This window comes from Varanus komodoensis, unplaced genomic scaffold (assembly GCF_004798865.1).
Source record: "Varanus komodoensis strain SLA01 unplaced genomic scaffold, ASM479886v1 scaffold52, whole genome shotgun sequence".
Taxonomy (NCBI): Eukaryota; Metazoa; Chordata; class Lepidosauria; order Squamata; family Varanidae; genus Varanus; species Varanus komodoensis.
This window is the reverse complement of record NW_025336114.1, coordinates 520,592-541,652: the sequence shown is the minus strand read 5'-3', so window position 1 is coordinate 541,652 and position 21,061 is coordinate 520,592. Positions and strand designations below refer to the sequence as shown.

Genomic DNA, 21,061 nt, shown 5'->3' with positions numbered 1-21,061 from the left:
TCCTGGCAATGGTGAGCCAATTAACATATGTGATGTTATTAAAAAAAACCCTTTAGGACATGAAGTTGAATGCTTGAGGAATAGCTTCAGCAGTTTTGCCTTGAAATCTTTAGTGTTCAAAAAAGAGGCTTCTTTGTAGCTCTAACTTCTCCTCTGAACTTCTCTATGGCACTATTGTTGTTGTTGCTGTTGTTGCTGAAGTCGTGTCGGACGCAGGGACGCATCGCGACCATGGCACTCTGGCTTCCTCTAAAAAACTTTTGGGGAAAAGGATGCTCAGCCTGTGGAGAAGTGTAAATGGTATCAGCAAAACACTAAGCCCACTCTAGCTTCTAAGGAAACCACCCTGGGAGATTAGTACAACCCATAAGCTTCTTGCTGAGAAATGCAGTGCCTGTTGTAATATCTTATGAGCCTTAACAAGACATGAGCACATCTGTCTGCAAAACCCAATCGAAGTCGAACTATTTATTCTCAATATTCTTTGTTTAATTACTTTTAGAAATAGTAATTTGAATATCAAGAAAGAGCAGAAGAGTACTTTTCAAACTACTGATAAGTAACTACGATCTGTGTGATTCTAAAACAAGGAAATGCTGGAGAAACTGGAGCAGAAAACTTCTCCATGCATGGGCCAAAGTCAAAACATGGGAAAAGAATAACCAGAGAAATAAGCAAGATGGTGTGTTAGTTCATTTAGGTTGGTTTTGTAGTAAATGTTAAGAGAATGGGTTTGCACCAGGAGTTATTTTTGTATTTATTAATGGTTGTGATAACTCCAATTGGAAGAAAGATAAAGGATTAAAGAGTTTAAGGTATGACTGATATTACAGTTGTGGAGAAAATAACCCATCAACTCAGTTGATGCTGCTCTTACAGGTCATGGCTTGTTTAACTAGAGAGCTGCTGTTGCATGCAAATTGGCCGTGTTCTCTTTAAGATTTTAACCATTTTATTTATTTATTTAGGAGACTTCTATGCCGCCCCATTCGCCGAAGCCTCGGGGCGGCTCACAAGCATGCCTAGGATGCAATCCTAGGCATGCTTGTATAAAAATGTATTCCAGCTCCCAGCATGCCCCAGCCAGCATGCTAGGAATTGTAGGATTTTTTCTGTCTGAACATGCATAGATTTGTGCCCTTAATGATGCATTGCTGGCATGAGCCCAACCCTGCCCTCCTTAGCCTCTAAAACAGCAGGCAATCCAATGCTATAGCACACAATGCAGATCTTTATGGAAACTTGACAGCTAACAACATGGCTCTAAATTGTCTTCTAGTGAGCTGAATGATAAGCCTCCTCTCATGTAAAGAGAGTTGAACCCATACTGGCACATCTCCCCAGTCCCACCACTCTATTCATGGTGTGACTTCAACCTCAGAGTGACTTCTGCTGGTAGAAAGCAAGTCAGCAAGGCCTACACAAGCCCTTACCACAGGGTCAGGGAAAAGATAAGGCAGCTGGTCTCTCTCCTCTCTGGAAACCCCTCTAGCGCTTCCTGATCAAACAGCCAGTCTGGGAAACTAAGGGCAGCAACTTTGAGGGAGCTTCAAGGGCTCCTGCCCCCAATGAAGCTCCCAATACCTCCTCCTCTGTCATCTACAGAAACCGATGAGTCATGGTTTTAGAAAATCAGTTAAAAGCAATTCACTGGCAATAACTTGAAAATTAGGTGTTTTCTGTTCCGTACAAATATTGTCAGAATTTGTTTTCTACAAAATTGTGTTAGATGAAGGTGACAAAATAGACTGTAACAGACTGGAAGGGATCACATTTTTCAGTGATCTGGCTCCAATCTGTCCAGGTGCAGAAAACATGCAGAGAGTCTTCCTGGGTTATTTAACCCACAACCAGCCATAGTGCCTTATTTATCCCCCATGTACCCCATGCTTACTGGGTTGCATGACACAGTAACAACCAAGCAGAGGCTAGATGTGCAAAAGTATGGCTGCACAGGCCCTACATGCACTGCAGCCTCACCTGAAGTTTGTGCCCTGTAAATTGGCCCAATGTTTCTGTCTTCCAACCTTCCTGCAACTGGAAAATTAGCCCAGCAGACAAAGGACTCAATTGGAAGCTTTTTCCATGATGTGCCTAGGCTTAATTTCTCAGCCACAAAACTCAGTCAAGGAGTAGGTTGGCCTGATTTGCATAATTACTCTGGCACAGGTTGTTGTGATGTCAGAACCTGATGAAGCCAGTTGGTTGGGGAAGTTTACAGACTGTCTTGAAGCTATGGCTTGTTCTAGGTTTTCAGTTTGTAAACCACCCTTGCCAGGCTTGCAGGTAACTACAACCCATGCCCAGCCAGGGCAATTATGCCAAATGGCATGAGCATGAAAGGCACCCTCCACAAACCTGTCTGGAGATATTCTGAGCGAGACTGAACTCCATTCCCTGCTGTGTCTCCAAAGCATCGCTGTGAGATTATTTCTTCGGTATATACGCAGCGGAACATTTTTCTACACAGATTCTCCCGTTGTATCTGTCCTGTCACTGAAGGAAGGAGTATTATGTGCTCCAGTGTGATTATATATTTTAAGGAAAGAAGGGGAAGCAACTTTTGGATTCTGCTAAATTTGATTTGAGTCGCTGAGTTTGGGATTTGCATTATTTCTTCGGCTGCTCAAATCTTTGGCCTTCACATCCTTTCATACAAAGTTCCGCCGATCACCCCCTTCCCTAATAGCATTTGGTGGGAGGGCGGGCTGTGGCAATCGCTCACTGCCTAAGGAAAAACTGCGCTCTGCCCTCGGCCTCTGGCATCCTCTGCATTGTTCGGTCATTTAGTGAAACTTTAACCCCCTCCCGATCGCAGCTGCGGAAAAAGCCCCAAGGACAGCCCCGGCCTGGCGGTGGAGCTGCGCCCCTTGCAAGGAGGCCGCACTGCAGAAGGGGCGGGCCCGCGCGCCTCCCCTTTAAGGAGGCTGTCGATGAAGTCACCGCGGCTTTGCCAGCCTCGGGAGTCGGAGTGGGTCGTCCAAGCAGGGGCAAACGGCGGCGAGGGGAGAGGCAGGAGCGCGGCCGGCTGGTTGGCTTTAACTGCCCGCAAGCACCTGCTGCCCGGCTCCGCATCAGGCCTTCCAGGCGGCGTCTCCGAGGCGGCCCCGGAGCCCTCCCCGCTCCAGCCGCGGTTTCTGCGGGCTAACGAGGATCTCGTCCCTCGAGTGCCGCCGATCCCCTGCCGAGATGCCCGCGGACCGGCCTTTCAAGCAGCGGCGGAGCTTCTGTAAGTCCCTAACCCGGAGGGAGAGGCGAGCGAGCGAGCAAAGGGGCCATCCGCTGCCAGGCCCGGGGAAGGAAGGCAGAGCGGCTGGGAAAGGGGGAAACTCCGGGATATCTGGCTACGGGCGGGGGAGCGTTGTCGGCGTCGTCCCTCCCACCGCTGCTCCTCGGAAAGCCAGACGGGGAAAGCCGAAGCGCCCTGGCGAGATTGCAGGCTGTGCGCTTTGCAGGGCGCAGCGCGCGGAGCCGTCTCGGTTCGCTGCCGTCGATTTACGGAGAGGGGCTTCATCTGTCCGGGGTGTCCTCCTGGGATGCTTCCCTCTCCTAACGCTTCTTCCAGGGAGCCCCCCACCCCGCGTGAGGTGGGGGGCACGGTGCGTGAAGAAAGGGAGATAGAGGAGGTGGGCTTACTTTTCAAGGTGCCCCCGCCGCACTGTGCATTGCCCCCACCTGAGAGCAAGACTTCAGGTAGAGACCTGCGCGCGAACGAGGGAGGCTTCCAAACGCCGAGAAGCAGGTGCTCCCGTGCTGGTCCCACCCGGGGCTTCCTCTCGAGCGAGAAGCGCCCCTCAGCGCAGGGGCTTGGCCACAGATGTCCTCTCCTCCCACTTTGTGAAAAAGTAAACATTGGAAGGGGGTTGGCTTAAGGAGGAAGCAAAGTGGCCCTAACCAACCCCCTTTTTCCTAGATGGGCCATCGCCAGCCTGCCACCCTCCAGTTGTGTTGGGCTAGAACTCTCATTATCCCCAGCCAACACATGTGTTGGCTTAAGGATGGTGGGAGTTGTAGTCCAGTACATTAGGACCTGGGAAGCTTTGACTTAGCCAAGCAAGAGTTGGGAAGGCTGTGAGGCATCTCCACTATCAGTGGCTGTTCTGCTTGGGAACATCAGTTGCTGGGGAACGTGAACAGAAGGGGGCCATCACACTTGTGTCTTGCTGGTAGGCTCCCATGGGGTGGCCACTGCAGGACAAGAATGCCCGGCTAGATGGCATGGCTTTTTTGATGTTGTTCTGATTGCTATGCTTCCCAAAGTGCCTGTTGTCTTGCTCCCTTATAAACTGAGGAGGCACAACTCTGCCCATGAGGGGTGGATGGGGAATCTCAGAAGTCCTTTTAATGCCAAGGAGAGTTCCTCAGCCCGTGCTTGGTGCCACTGTGCCTTGCTCCCCACCCCTGTTCAATGGCATCATGAAAGTCTGTGCTCACATTCCTGCAGGTTCTAGCTTTGAAAAATTACAGCTCATGATAATAGCTTCCCATGCCAGAAGACAGATTAGCTTTGGGGTACTGGCAAGCAGTAGCTTGCCAGGTGACTCTTTGTTTTGCTTCAGCGTTTAGGTTTCCTTCTGGTAAGCAAGGGAGGGCAAAGAGGCAGGAAGGAAGCCAAAAGTAATTCTCAGCCGCAGAAGCTGTACCCTGGCGGTGATGTAATGCCTGCAAATGGAAGGGAGGGAAAGTGTTTGTGTGGTCCAGCCACTGCAGCAAAGGGCTTGGAGTACAGAGCTGGAGAGCTGCTCCTAGTGCCAGAGAAACCCCTGGCCACAGAAGAAGCCAAATGTTTTGTGGGGGCTGGCATTTGGGAGAGGAACTGTGCTGGAACATGCCATTTCACTCACCTCTGGTGGATATCTTTCCTTTATCCAGTTAGATATGAGACAGCAGGCATGGCCCCTCCTCCTATACTGAAAGCTCTGGTTATGCATATGCCCTTAGTATTCCCACATGTCATGCTTACATTGTGATTGATGAGCAGAGAGAAATCGGTGTGCTGCTTTGTATAATGACAACTTAGACATACCCAATGGAAAAGGAATAAGGCCAGCTTTCAAGGTAGAAGAAAACCCTTAACCAAGTTCTGCATTTTCTTTGATGAAATGCAAACCTGCCTGGTAAATACTATACCATAGTATCATATGCAAAAGCAGTAAGCAGGACTTCTGTCTGTCTGCATAAGAGTACCATGCACAGCATTTCATAGCTAACCCTAGCCTCTTCCTGATTTCATTTCTATTCCTACTTCCCTGGTCTTTGTTGGGACACTCCAGTTTGACCACCAAGATGTAAGATAGCAAAATGAGTTATGGAAAACAAGAAAACAAGTTGCAAAACAGGAGTACAAGTTTATCTTACAGAACTTGTAAGCGCAGAATCCTGTGCTCATGTGCAGAATTGTGGATGTCTTGGTCATAAGCAGAGCCTGCTGCTTGCATCTGTAAAGTTTTGGAATATTTACCAGGCAGGCTTGCATTTCATCAAAGAAAATGCTTGTGACCAGTGAAGGGTTTTCTTCTATCCTCAATGTTGTCCTTGTTCATTTGCTATTATGCAAATTTGAGAAAAACCAGTTATCTATGCCCCTGTATCCCCATTATCGTTGTATTTCTGGTCTCTCTTCCAAGCCTCTTGTTGTGAGCCCTACAAAGGAACTCAGTAGGGATAGTATCAGCTGGTAAACAGACACTTGCCTATCAAATTATCTAACCTGTCTCTGGGTTTCTTACCTTCTACTCCCCTCCCTCTTTTGGAAATCTGTTCCATTGAAATTACTTAGAACTTTGGGCTGGGGATTGCAGTACATTTGGTGAAAGACTAGGTTTGTGTTTAAAAGGATTACACCTTAACTAAAAATACTTGATTACACCTTAACTTAAAAATACTAGGTACGATATTTCAGATGCCAATTTAGGAATACTGAGACCTAGTGAAATTTTCACTGATGGTGTGCCTGCATGCACCAATTGCTGAAGAACTTGAGTGGGCGGAAACTGTTGTCCCCATCCTGCCTGAAGAATCTTGTGGGCAGCTGGTTTGCCACGATGTGAACAGAGTGCTAGACTGCATAGGCCACTGGTCAGATCCAGCATGGCTCTTCTTATGTTCTGTTTAATATTTTGATTTATGCATCTTGAAGGCATGCATTATTCCATGTCTGTTCAGTTCCTAAGGTCGGTGTTGTTCCCTGCCTGCCTTTCAGTTGATCTTTAAAAAAAGTTAGGACAAGCTGTTAATGATTTTTCTAATTATTTATGTTTTTCCATATACAGAATGCCATATGCCACTGTGTTTTTTTAAACTGCAGAATGACTTGTAGCCTATACAAAAAGATTAATATAAAAAGAATCCAGCTAGATCAGGCCTAATGTCCCTTTAATTCAGCATATTACCTAGAAACCTGCAAGCAAGGCTTGAAGTGAGCAGCCCTTTCCTTTTGGTCTCTCTGAATGCCACATGTGAAGAAGCACTTCTTCTTGTTTGTACTAAATCTGCACTACTCATCATTGTCATTAGGTGAATGCTGCTGTTTCCCCACATCATGCGTAATCTTACAGACAGACTCTGGAATGTGAGCCATCTTAGTTGGTTGCAGAAAAGCAACAAAATCTTGGGGCACCTCAGCGGATTTATCATGGTATCAGTTTTTGCAGACAGTGTTCATTTAATCAGATGCTTGAAGTGTTGATCTCAAATTGGCAGGTTATATACACATGCTAGGTGGGTAGAGAGAAGGAAACTGTGTTGTCAGTGGAAATTAAAATGCAAAATGTACTGACAGTGATGGTTACCATAACACAAGCATAACAGAAACTCTTGTAGGTAAGAAAACAGACATTCCTGTGATAGCATGTTTATTAATATAAATTGTGATTAAAAAAAAAAAACACCTTGTCCTTGTTCAGCGTACGGGAAATCTTTGTGGTAAGCATCAAGAATTAAATTTCTTGCTGAGTTCTGTTTCGGCACTGACATCTCTTTGCCACCTCTTTACTTTTACATTAGTCCAATTGAATAGACTTATACTTTTGTTTCACGTAAGATCTGAAAGGGAAAAAAATCCTGATCAGTTTGGGAGTAATTCTTAGCCAAGGGAAATTGCTGTATGCAAGCCTACTTTACAATTTGCCAGTCTCATTAATTTTGTGCACCTCATTATCATTCCCATTGTATAGATCTGAGCATTTAAGGCTAAGATGGAATGATTTGACCAAGGGCCTCTAGTGAATTACTGTTTGGAATTGAATTGGTTCCCTAATCACCCTGTGTAACCAGAAGCTAGGGAGAGAAAAAAGACCCCATGAATACAAGTACACTAGTATTCTGTTACCTGGCTGTGGGTTATCTTAAAGCTGAAGTACACATGAACATGATACCGCATATCTGTGATCAGATGCCCTAATGTTTCCTTGTTTTTTCGCTTTAAAGAAGCTCAAAGTTGTACTTCAGTTTTGAACAGAGCAGTGGCACTTGGGAAGGCTTTCGAAGAAAAAACCCCCACACAATTATTATATACAACACTATACCCATATTCAATATTCAAGAGGTAAGCATGAGTTTACATTGAAACATGGTTTGTTGGGAAAAAAAACAAGGATTATACTGTTGTCTGAACCCAGCTGTGCTTAGTAGCCTTGGCTTGTTAATCATGGACAACCCAAGAAGAGAACCCCTAGTTTGTTGTTAGATTGCAAGCTTTATGGGTTGTTCACCATAGTTTGTTATCTTGGCTGAGTTCAGAAAACACAATAACCCTTATTTCAGCAATGACCCATGGTTCAACAATAAACTAAACTGAAGGCTTGGCAGCTAAAGGCAAGCTCACAGTAGAAAGTTTGCAGTTGGAAATGGCAGAAGATTCCAAAGATTGCTAAGATTATTCAGGCTATGTCATTACAAAGATGAGACTTCTTTTAAAAACAAAAACAGAGGCAGCTATGATGGTCATAAGAAAAAAAATATCCAAAATGCATAATTAGGCTAACTCAAAGATAACAAAAAAGTGTAAGCTTTTAAAATTTCCAGCTCTCTTAATCAGGCAAGATATTAACATATTGGATTTTAAAATCTTGCATATTTATGTGAACTTCAGGTTGGACTAATAAATATATTATACCTATGCATTGAGTCTACTTAAAAGAATACCTGGTAGAGCCAAAGATCATGATTCCTCTGCTTCGACCCACACAGATTTTATTGATGTCTCTTGTATAGCCATCTTCCTCTGCCAGTAAATCTTGTTGAACAGAGACTTACTCCTGTGAGATTGCAATGTAGCAAAGCAAAATGCTACTCTCCAGTGCCATCTTTATCTTCTTGAGTACCTCTGGAGTGCATTGCTGCAGCTCGCCACTTTGCTCTGATGTATACGCAACCCAACAGAAGAAGAAATAGGAGAGCTGAGGTGGCAAGGGGACAGAGAGGTAGGCAGCAAGGGGAGAGTTTTTCCAGGCTCGTGTGTCTGGACTGGTGTGTGCTTTGTCTGGGGCGTGGGAAGGGGAGGGGGTTCCATGGTGTGTATGTCTCTCTAAGCATCAGCAGTTAGCCCTTTGTGAAATTCATATTTCGTTGTGTTTTGTGGGGGCAAATGTGTGATTTGACATTTGGTAGGATTTTGTACTCTGGCTTGATACCTTGTCCATTATGGAGACTTTGGCAGTCTCAGGGTACTTGGAGAAGACAGTAACTGGTCATGCAGTGCCACTATCATGCGGAAGTTCCTGCTATTCCCACAGCTGTTGCTGACAGATTGAGGGCACCATGAAAAAGACCCTGGGCACGAGCCCACTGGAACACTCATTAGCAACACTCATGGCAGTATGTTCCTAAGTGCTGGAGAAAACGGAATAAAATTATGCTATGAATCTATGTCCAGTAGGCAGTAAATTTCTCAGCAAGCCCATGGAGTGGTTGTTAATACTAAAGTGGCTAAATATTTCAACTTTTGATGACATTCTAATGTTGGTGGAATTTGGCTCTTTTAATGCACTAACCATTGTACAAATATGCTTCAGGGCACTAACCTGTCCTAAAGCAGTGTGATACAGCACCCTGGCTTAGATTAAAATCTGAGTTTAGCTCTGCATTTAAAAGACCCTAAGCAAACTAATTTCACTCTGGAGACAGGACTAGTTCTGGGGATGTCATCTTTTTCCCCGTCCATTCTTGTTTTGATTTTTTTTTAAAGCGTGTATGACAAGACAAGAAATAGTACAAGCACAGCTTTCTCCAAAACAGCATCTCAATGTTGAGGAAAGCATCATATGTTATATTTCTGCCTGTCCTGAAGCAATCAAAGGGTTGAAGCAGCACTGGCATGAAAGAGCAAGACATCTGACCTATTTCACAGGATTCCTGTGGGGACAAATAAGAGATTGCAAAGCACACTTTACACATTAAAATCCACTACAGAAAAAATACTATTAAACAATTACGAATTACTTGGTGGTAGGCTGAGCAGACTATTCCCACATGCCAGAGTCTTGAATGCAACTCAAATAGCTTGCTGGGGTTTTTTTTACAAAGCAGCGACTCACCCGTGCTTTGCTTAACACACCAAATCAAGAATAACAAACACAAAAATAGCACATGCCCTTCGTGACTATGAGGTATTTCCCTTTGTCATTGCTTTAGTGACCATCACCCCTCTGATGCTGCTGACATCCTCTGGAGCAAATGGCAGGAGATGAAGTTTGGGTTCCCCCTCACAGTGCCTGCCTGAGCTTGTCCCCCCAGCTTGTCACAGCTGCTCCAGATGTCATGGGATGGTGCAAGAAGGATGTGGGTGGGGTGCCTGGCCCTTTCCCAGGTGCCCTTCCTTGCCATCCCAGCCCTGTTTGAAAGCAAACAGGATTAAAATAGCCTGCACGGAGTGGGGGCTGGGACAGCAAGGTCAGGCAAGGCAGCTGCAACGCTTACATGCTCCTTTCAGCTTATTTTCCACATGGCCTTTCTGCTCCCTCAGCTGACTAGTTTGCTAAACACTTTCTGGGAATGGGGAGTAGTGGGGGGGTTGCTTAGCCGGCCATCTGCATTCGGCCAAAGCTGCTGTTGCTTCTCTCTGGAGAAAGTTAAATTAGGCATTTTCCCCTCCTCTTCCTTCGCCACCACCAGAATGAGATTAACAAAGCAGAGCAGAGTGTGTTAAAGTATCTGAGGGCCACGTGCACTCCTGCCTTCTGCCCTTTCCAGCCGTTGCAAAGTTTGTAGAGATGATATGGGCCTGAAAAGTAAGCAGCCTCAGAAGGACATCTGTTTTTAAACAGTTGCTTCTTCTGTCTCTTCATGAATCAGTTAAAGCTTGGTGGCAATGGGTACAGACTTTCTAGAGGGAATTTCCTGAAATTTTGCAAGAGCTCCTTGCCTTCTGTACCACACCTTTCACAAACTCTTTGTCTGCTTGTTTGTTGAACATCAGGTGTTCTTGCATCTTAGATTTTTTTTAACCATTTGCTTCTGCTTGCCATTCAAAACTACTATTTTGAATGTAGTTCATAATATTTTTAAGGTGTTTGTTATTGCCTTGCTTAAAAAGCTTTGGCCACACTTGTCTTTGGCTTCTGGAATGAGGCAGCACTGCCTCCATACCTTAGTGATGATGTTTGGCAGCTTTTGTTGTTGCATAGCGAATGCCAGCAATGTTCATATATGTGGAAAAGTATGAAGCTGTTCCTTGGTAGAAATTTAAGATTAAACAGTTGGGCTAAAACAAAGGAGAGGAAGAGGAGGCAGCAGAAAGTACCAATAAAATAATACACATGAAAATGAAAACAAATTGCCATATTCAACCCACAACTTATTTAGAGAGACCACTGTAAAACTTTGCAGCTGTCTTCATTCCCTAAAAATCTTGTGTAATATTTTTTGCTTGTTGTCTGCCGGTTAGACAGATGGAAGATAAATTGGGGGCAGAGCACCAAATCCAATGTTGCACTGTGACTAAGTCAAAGTACATTTAACTGCAGTAACCTCAGCTTCTTCTGTTTACCTCACCTCCTTTTTCCTGGTTGTTTCCCTTGTGTCTGTTTTCGGATTGTAAACCCCTTGGGGCAGGTACCTGTCAAACGTGTTCTTTGTAATATGCCACATACATAGATGGCACTACATCAATAAACTATGAGTTGGATACTGGTTACTCATACTTATTGTGAATCCATTAACATCACTGTGATTTAGGTTAGTCATAAAGGGTGATGTATTATTTATAGATATGCAAGGCGTAAACCAGCCCTTGAAAACACAATCCATACGATGCAAGCCAAAATTAGTAAGTTGCAATGCCACATTTCCAGGCATAATTCTCCTACTTTACTTGTTTGGCACAGCCTTGAAATATTCTACATTGATTGCTCAGACAGGCAGTGGCAGAATAATTCCATGTAACCAAAAATCTGACAATAATTCCTGCCTGTGTTTCAGAATATTGTGATGTAAGATGAGTAGAGCTTAACAAAGGCGTGGCAAACATGCTTCATATTTATACGGCACTTGGCTTACATGACTCAGTAAGTCATGTCTCAGTAACCTTTACACTAATGCTGTAGCCTAGGCTGGTATATCTCCGGAGAATAAATGTGAGACTGAGTCTGGTAGATAATGGTGTTTTTTTGTTTTTGTTTTAAACTACCCAGTGAATTCATCATCGGAGTGAAATTTGAACTGGGACCTCTTTGGTGCACTGCTCAGTGTCATCAGCATTATGCCACAGTAGCTCTAAGTAGTAGAAGAGTTTTGCGGTCAGCATTACTGCTTAACCTTCAGATAAGCACTGTCTCAGCTGGAGACATTCAGTTGAAAAAGGACTTTGAATAGGTTTAATCCAAATGGGCACACTCAAGATGTTTTGGATTTCAACCGTAACTGACCCAGCCAGTATGACCAAATGACCATCGGTCAAGAATGCTGGAAGTAGTCTAAAACATCTGGAGGAAATCAGATGATGGAAGATGGGATTAATAATTTTAATAAAGAAATGTAATAAATAAAAATATAATTCTTAGGTAGTTCTTATAACTTCTGCTTAGAAGCTTTAGTGCAACCTACCTGCATTTGGTGCTCCCCAGGAGTATTGGAGAACAACTCCCAGCGTTGGTGACTGTAGTTGGCTTGGGCATTCTGGGAGTTTCAATCCAACACATCTAGAGGACCCTAGGTTCCAGAAATTTTATTTGAACTGCATTTTTCTTTCCCTTGTGTTCCCTTCTGCATTCAGAAAGGCTGAGATTTGGCACATGTTCATTTACATGCAATCTGGTTGCAACAGGGCTTCTGCTCACGCAGCTGTGTTCAGGATGCTAGATCAAATAAATATTTGTACAGAGAAAAACATAACATGAAATTTTTGGATACCTGGAACATTTTCAGAACTTAAATCCTAGAAGACTTGCTGAATAATGTTGCTTTTTGATACCACAGTGGCACCCACTTGCAAAACACTTGCAAAGAGCAGCAAGAAATCTTGATCCTGTTTGTAGGGAAATCTTTTTGTTTTCCAATATAGTCAATCCTTGCATATAATCAGAGTTCCATATTCTCTGGCCATAAGAACATAGGAAGAGCCTGGCCAGATCCACCCAGACCAGTGTCCTTTTTCACTGGCCAGATGCAAGCTTCTGGATAGCACAAAAGCGGGGCATGAATCATGTCCTCTCCCCGCTCTCCCTCCTCGGTAATGGCTATTCAGAGGACATTGTTAATTTAACAGTGATACCTGATAGATACTGAACCTGGATGAATGTATCCTCTCTTAAAGCCTGAGTGCATTACCACATATCCCTACATTCCCAGATGTGCCCTCCAGATGTTTTGGACTACAGCTCCCACCATTGTAGACCAGTAACCATGATAGTTGTACCTGATTGGAGTTGCAGTCTAAAACATCTGCAGGGTACCACATTCAGAGGGGCTGGCATGTATATGGGCAGCAGAGTGTATACGGCTTTTATAAGGCTTTTTATATGCTCAGCACATGCTGTATGCAGAAGTCCTTGATTTTTAATCTACTGCCAATCAATTTCATTGAAAGACCCTGAATTTGAAGATTTCTTTTTCTGTTTTTCCACATTATTTTATGAGCCTCAGGCATGTCTGTCTCCACTTTAATAACTCTTTCCTAAACTTAAAAAAAAGTATTTATTGTTCTTGCCTTTTCACATAGGAAATGTGCTTCAGCAATTACCCCTTGATCTTTTTGGTTGTCCTTTACTGAACCTATTACAACGATCAAAAATGTATGTAGAAATCTGAATGCAGCTGCTCTGTATATTTATAGAAGGGCTTCATGACACAGCCATTTTATTTTGGGGTCTTTTCCTAATAATGCCTAACACAGAATTTGCTATTTGAGTTGACATTTTAATCACGGTATCCACTATCCTCCCAAGATTTCTTCTAGTTCAGACCTCATCAGTGCATATGTGAAAGCAGAATTATTATTAACAGTAGTATTTATTGGTTCCAGTGGGCAGCAATTAAAATTACTCTCAAATTTCCATTTACTCCTTGTCTTTTTGACCAGCTTGGAGACTTTTATTTGGAGCACTTTACAGTGTGCTTGGATCTTTACAATCTTGAGTTGCATGGGGCAAACTGCAAACCTGAATCAGTGCCTATCCCTGATTCTAGAGCATTTCTGAATAAAATTAAAAGCTGTGATTGCAATAAAGACTCATGGGGGACTTCACGATTTACTTCCCTCCATTGTGAGCCATGTTTACTCCTGCCTTTGCTTCCTGTTGCTGCTGATCCATCAGAGCATCTTGGTTGTGTCCAGACTAAGCCTTTATGTCACCCTGTCTCAGTCATCTTCCTCAGCATCTTCCATTTTTAACTATTCTGTGTATTACCTCCCTCTCTCCCTCAACTGATGAGGGAGATGATGTTCATTTCTGCTAAATACAGTTTTATTTAATCAAGTGTTCCCCAACAGACAACCCAACCATGGCTTTTTGGGTATAACTGCCGATACTTTAAATAGTTTCCTCATGTTATTTTGTTATTGTTTGCTGCTCAATTTAGTTTTGGTGGAGGGGAATGAAGAGTGGTCTATAAATACTGTAAGTAAATATTTGCATCTAGCAGTACTTGCATCCTAATGCCATATCCAGAAGCGTGCATGAAACTTGAGAGGGGAAGAGAGCTGTTTTTGGAAAAGGAGAACAGGGAAGCTGTAGGCTGGGAATGTTCTTCTCTAGTGCTTCTTCTCTTACATTGCCACATGTGATCTAAAAGAGAAGAAGTTGTCTGTTTGCTTGTTTTGTTTAACTTTTGTAACATTCAGTAGCTGAAGCTCTCTGGGCAGTTGCCAACAGTTCCTAGACAGGAGTGTAATGCAGTAAAACTATCAAAATGTTCCACAATACACCATTTTAAAAAGTCTTAAATATCTTTAAAACAATTTAACACCTACTTAATACAAAATAGACCTGTTAAGACAAGACACAAGTATGCCCATAAAGCTCTTAGGTACTCTCAGATTTCTTTAAAAGTTTCAATGGATGCCCTAACCTGGCACTGAAAGGATGACAACGTTGATACCAGGTGGATCTCTGTGGGGAAATCATTCCCCTGTTGGGGCTGCCACTGACGAGCCCCTCATTGTTAAAACAAACTGGGAATGGTTTTGTGCTGGACAGTGATTTCTCTCTGCATTTGAAGACTTTTAGAGTGGGAAGGTAATGTACAGAGAACGTTCTTTGAACATTCCTCAAAGATTACCCTTCTGTAGCGCTTCCATTTGGACAAGGAGGAAATATCCCAGTGGTTTTCAACCATTGGTTCACATACTGGCACCAGTCGGCAGGAGATTTCCTGCTGGTCTGCGGGGGGCTGCATTCTGCTTGCTGCGGACTGGTGCGGGCACTGACTGTGCTCCACCACCTCTACCTTGGTTGGCATTGTGTTCGTAAGAGGTGCTGTCGGGGAGGGCAGAGAGGGGAGCCACACCGTGCTGATTTCAGTATTTTGTTCTTTGGTTGGCATTTTTTGTTGCTTGGTTTCTGCTTGTTTTGGAGAATTTTCATTTTTTTTTTTTTTTTTTTGGTATTGTGTTTGGAAACTAATCCACAGAATGCTGTACTGTGTGTATTGTGCTTTTTGTTTCTGCCTCAACAATCCCCGGGGTGGTTTTCCTGTTTTCTCTGGTCCCCAACTGTGGAGAGGTTGAAAACCACTGAAATATTCTTTCAGTGGTAAGTTGGGGTTTAGTTGTTTACCAGATAGTTACAGATTTCCAAACATTGGCCAGCCAGTGGTGTAGTTGGCACCTTGCCTGCTTCATCTCTTGCCAAGCTGCTGCTTCTGATGGCTAAAAGCTATCAGATCAGGAAAATGCTAAAATATGTTCTCTCCTCCTGCTCCACTGACCCAGTTTGGGCTCATTCGCTCTTCGCTTCTAAGGAAAAATAAATGCATTTATTTTTGCCTATAAAAGTGTTTGCCTATATAATGTAGCCCTCAAGATGGCCAGGAGATTAATGAGAGTAAAGGTTAATAGATGGTATCTAAAGTCTCTAGAGGAGACTGGCCTGTGGCCCTCAAAGTAGTTGCGCATCATCACACAACTGATTGAAACAAAGGCATGGGAACACTTAGTCCAAATGTGTAGATTGGAAGTGACTCACCAGATGTTGAACTCCAATATGGCCAGTGGTCTGATCAGTGATCATGGGAGTTGTCGGCCTCCAGAAGTTGTGGCACTACATGGTTTACTTTGCTGGTATAGTTAGATGGTGGCAAGTTGCATGTGGCATATGTAGTAAGCGTTTAAGCAATTACTGTTAAGCACAGAATTGATTGCTGAGCCTGTGGAAATGAGGGCCAAGTGTGCCTTAAACACTCTGGGAATCATAAATGGATCAAGTGCCATTCAGCTACTGTCAGATAAGAGCTCTGTATTCATTCCCCAGAGCTCCTAGGTGAGGATCCTTCTCTATCTAGCTTTAGTTCCCTGATATTGTCATTTTGTTTGTAACCTTGAAAAGCATTCAACTGAGCAGACAGCAGAGAAAGGATTAGGATTATGACTGCTTGCTAGCCTTGCTCCTAGGACATTCAGTGTCCTAGAAACGCAGGGTAGGTTCCCTACACATGATAGATGACTTCCTTCTGTTAGAGGGCAGTATTCCTGAGACTAAATATAATTGCCTGTATGCACATAGACCTCTGTGTGAACATGATGCCAAACATATGGAGGAGGTTAGAGGCAGGGCAGCAGGTGTGTCCTGACCACTACTAGACAAACACAGAAGATAGTCTCAGCCCTGCGCATGACTGAATGTCTCTCTGGATTCTTGTAAATCCTGTTTTCCTTTACACAACTTCTCTCTCTTGTTTCTTGACCCTTTGCTTCACGGCTTGCTCCAGCCATGCTGGAAATAATAGGAGCTGCAGTCTAACACATCTGCAGGGCAACAGATTGGGGTTAGCTGGCTTATGCAACCAGGTTTCACGGATTTTCAACTAGAACAAGGCTTTCCAAGATATTCTAGCCCCATCCCTTCACTATCTTGAGTAATTCACAGGTCACCCTGCCCTTTATTGGAAATGAGAACATCAGACTGAAAAACTTCTGCTGTGCTCATGATCACTTGTCCTGGGAAAAAGCAAGCCCCTGACTTGGCCTGTTGAGACTTCAATTTGTGTCTGCCACTTGGACATGTGAGCTCATTGCAGGCTGAACTTGGCTTGTCCCATGATACCCATGACACAAAAACTAAGGTCTTTAAAGCACACTTGGCCAGGGACCCTTCCTTGAAGCCGCATATCATAGAATCACAAGTACCTAATAAACTGGTTGCTTTTGTCTCTAATTTGAGGTATTATTTAACAGATGACTCTATAGTAGCCTTAATTAACCTAGTCATATCCAGTGCCCATAATCCCCACCCAGTGGTTACGTTGGCTTGGAATTATGGGAGTTGCAGTCCAACACATCTGGAAGGGAGAGGTTCCATAAGGCTGCTTAAAAGCAGCATGTGTGACTTAGCGGGCTGTGCAAAAGCATTCTTTTGTCAGATTTTTGTTTTTACATTGCACACCCCTCCCTTTTGGAAACCTTATGGGGAATAAAGTTTTGCTGTTGGCAGGCAGGTAGGTATCATCCATTAATGGGACTGCATACAATCTGGTGTTGCTTAACATATGTTGTCCAAGAACAGTCAACCACTTGTGAAATGTTCAAACTTTTTTGATTGGGGTATAGGAGAGGCAGGTAGTGTATTAGTAGAAGGGAGGGGATTTTGGTTGGAGATGAAACTGGCTGACTTGGTATCTTCAGACCTAGAGGTGGTATGGCTTGATGCATTGGCATCTACTTCAGGGACTAAAAGGGGCTGTCCTGAGCAATTTTAGGTAGAAATGTCCCAGCCAACTTTGTGGGCCTTTTTTTTCTCCAAATGTGCATGGGATCATACCGTAAGAGACAGTGACTGAGTTTGCCTGACTGGCCAAGCAAGCATTGTTAGTTATCAACAATTATTTGTCTTGTAGTTTGAACCTGTCAAGGCAATTAATGGTTGATAACCACAATAAGAAACAATAGTCTGTTCAAGGGCATCTTCCTGCCACAACGGCTTGTTGTGTTATCTGAACTTGGACAAGAAATTCATCCTGAGGAAATTCCCCTCTTGCTGCCCCTCTTGCCAAGCAGTTAGGCGGAGAGCAAGGCTGCCAGCTGCTTAACTCTTGGCAGGGCCGTCCAACTCATTCCCCTGCACCTGCACCAGGGAAGTGAGTCTGTCTGATCAGTTCCCCTGTCCTTTCAGCTGGAATTCAGGGCAGAGAAAGGGTCTTATTCCTCCCCACAGTGTTCCCTGGAATACCACCAGGAAGAATCAAGTCCTGCTGTAGGGGGCTTGTCCTGGCTGCTTGGCACTTAATAGCAGCCCATCATGTCACAATGGGTTTCCATTGTGTGTGAACCTGCCCAGTAATTGTGTTGAATACTAAAGCGAACAATAAGCAAAGAGGAAGGTTTCTAGACAGCTTGCAGGCAGTGATTCACAAGTGCTCACCTCCATTCCAGCTCTAGACCAGTTTGTTTTTAACAGGCTCCAGAATGATTCTCAGTCTGCATGCTTGGGTGAAGGGGTGGAGTGAATAGATGTTTCTTGGGCTGGGTGTATCAACCGCTGTGCAATGTATGCAGATATTTCACTGGGCGCTGCCTTTCTGGCTTAGTGGACACCTTGATGTGATAGTACCTTTCTAAGAACTGAGTGTGCTACATGCACACGGAAGGTTGCCAGAGCAGTTCTTGGTGCTTCTGCTTGTAGGAATGCAGCTAATTGAGATAGTTTTGTTTCATTTAGTGGAGAGGTTTGTTTTGCCTCATGCTCAAGGTCTACCTTATCATTTTTTTCTGGAGTTTGGATAGATTTTCTCTTTCAGGATAAATTGACCTGGAGAGTAACTTTCCCCCGTCTCCTACCTTACATGGCTTGGCTTTTGCTTTACTTTTGAACCTTTCTGCTCTTCAGGGCCCAAAATCTATGAGAGCCAGATTAATTGCTTTATGTGTGTTATGGCACAGTTGGGTTGCGGTGGTTTGATTCCATCAATGATTTCCAGCCAGTGATTTTGTAATTCTGGCTGGCAATTTTGATCCATGAGTCACCTCCATACTCTCTGCAATGGGAAGGAAGAGGAGGGCTCTTCGTCTCTTTGACAATGCTCAAGAAGGAAGCCAAACTGAAAGGGACAGATTGGGAAGTCTCTCCCTGTTAGTCCAGGCTTCTGGGATTGAAGGCTAGACAGTCCTATTCTGTGATTTGGCTAAGCAAGCTTCTTACAATGATTATGGAAAAATGTTTAAAACCTGCTTAACCATGTTTAAAAAGTATAAGTTATTTTAACATGGAATAATGTGTTGTGCTTGGCAATGGGACCTGTGCTTTGTTTGCTCTCCACTGCCTGCTGTTTGCTTGTTTGTTAAGGCTCCCTGTTTGTAAAAGCATTCAATTAATGTTATGCTTTGGGAATAAAGAGACCAAACTAACTTCTTGCAATTCCCTGTTCATCTAATTTTCTCTGATTTTTTTTATTGTAAATGGAGGTAATTTTTTCCTTTTCTTTGCTGGGAACTTACTGTTCCTGCTTGACAGCAAGTGGCATGATAACAGATAAAGTTAGGATGATGTTTACGTTGCTGTTAATAATGTAATCTCAGTACAAACACAGTCCGAGCTCTTTGCTTCCTGTCACCTTTGCCAGGGCAGGAGGTAACTGTTTAACAACAGTGAGAGTTTGTGTTCATGTGATAATTTGTGTTTGCCTCTTTTGTATTTACCTTAGAGCATTTACTAAGCACCCGTCTAATTCAGCATTTTCTAATTTCTGGTGGTAGCAAGCAAGATGGCATAATGATGGATGATTCCTCCTAGATACTAGTTTACCAGTGGAAAATTGCCTCCATCTGCTATGTAAGAGTAGGTTTTGTAGCTAAGCAGAACTAATCTTTACTCTTATTTTTTCATGTGTGATATCTCCCACTTCCAGCTTAGTTAGAGATATTTATTTCCTTCTTTTGTTGCCAAGGGGGCACCTGCCTGTACATTGACCATCTGAAACTCCCCATTCCTGCACCTGCACAGTTCTGCATGTCCACATTGGCACAATTGCAGGCATTTAAAAAACAACTGCAAATACTTAAGAAAAATTAGGGGGATGCTGGCTTTCACTCCAGAAGAAAAAAACGGGTACAGTAAGCAAAAGGCTGCAGTGAGCCCAGAGCAGCTTGTGACTGGGGCAGGGAAAGGGGAAGCCAGTGCCAGTTGCTACTTGGACACTTCTGGGGCAGCAGGCGCTGATACATGCTTGGAAAGAGTGGCAAGAGGCTCTTGTTGTTATGACCAAGTCGGTTGTTTCCTGCTTCCCTGTGCCCACAATGGAGCTGGTTCCTGGGTTCAGGTGACTGAACAACCCATTGTGGGTAGAACAACGCGTAGAACAACTAATGGGCTGTCAGAGTGTCTTGTTGCCATCACACAAGTTACCCTACAGGAATCAGCCTGGGTGCACACGACACTGAACTGTCAGGGATGGGCCCCAGCACTTGATCCTAGTGTCTAGATAGATGAAAGTCAGGAGAGGCTTTCCACTGGGAATCATTTATTTTATTATTTTATTTTATTTTTCAATTTATATCCTGCCTTTTTCCTACAAAGGGCTCAAGGCAGCTTACATCATTCTCCTCCTCCATCTTATCCCCACAACAACAACCCTGTGAGGTAGGTGGGGCTGAGAGTCTGTGACTGGCCCAAAGTCCCCCAGTTGGCTCCATGGCTGAGTGGGGACTAGAACCCAGATCGTCTGAGTCCCAGTCCCATGCTCTTAACCACTGCTTGCACTGGCTGCCTACAATTCAAGGTGCTGGTTTTAACCTACAGTATAAAGCCCTACACAGCCTGGGACGATCATGAGAGCCAGTGTGGTGCAGTGGTTAAGAGCATGGGACTGGGACTCAGACGATCTGGGTTCTAGTCCCCATGCTCTTAACCACTGCACCACACTGGCTCTCATGATCGTCCCAGGCTGTGTAGGGCTTTATACTGTAGGTTAAAACCAGCACCTTGAATTGTAGGCAGCCAGTGCAAGCAGTGTCATACGATCGGATTTTCTGAACCCTGTTCTTGGTCTGGCAGCTGCATTGTGCATGCACGTCTCCAGCTGGCTGTCAAGTCAGCTACCCTGAACTTCAAAAAGCAAAGGTAAAGGGGCAAACAAGCTGTGAGGAGCTGAAAGCAGGAGGGAGGGAGTTGGTGCTTGTTGTATTTTTTATTTATTTTTTATTTATTAAAACATTTCTATGCCACCCCATTCGCCGAAGCCTCGGGGCGGCTCACAACATAAATTAAAATACAAGAAATAACAATATAAAATAAGTCGCCCTGGCCAGCATTTGTACTCAAATGCTGCTTAGATCCTCGTGGTGCAGCCTGCCCTAACAGAGCAGGACTAGCTCTGGAAGAGTGGCAAGGAGTTTCTTATGAGCTATGAGAAGCCACGATGGAAAAACAAACTTTAGAATAGTCCAGGGGTTCTTACCATGGGTAGTTTGAAAAAA

General features: G+C 44.0%; 1 protein-coding gene across 1 annotated transcript in view; it reads left to right on the top strand.

Moving 5' to 3' along the window:
• The first annotated feature begins 2,941 nt into the window (after positions 1–2,941).
• Positions 2,942–21,061, top strand: part of MAP1LC3A (microtubule associated protein 1 light chain 3 alpha) — a 31,808-nt gene continuing 13,688 nt past the window's right edge. Inside the window, exon 1 of the mRNA XM_044447503.1 lies at positions 2,942–3,229. Within this exon, the coding sequence (XP_044303438.1) occupies positions 3,190–3,229 (40 nt within the window). The 5' untranslated portion in view covers positions 2,942–3,189. The remainder of the gene's footprint in view (positions 3,230–21,061) is intronic.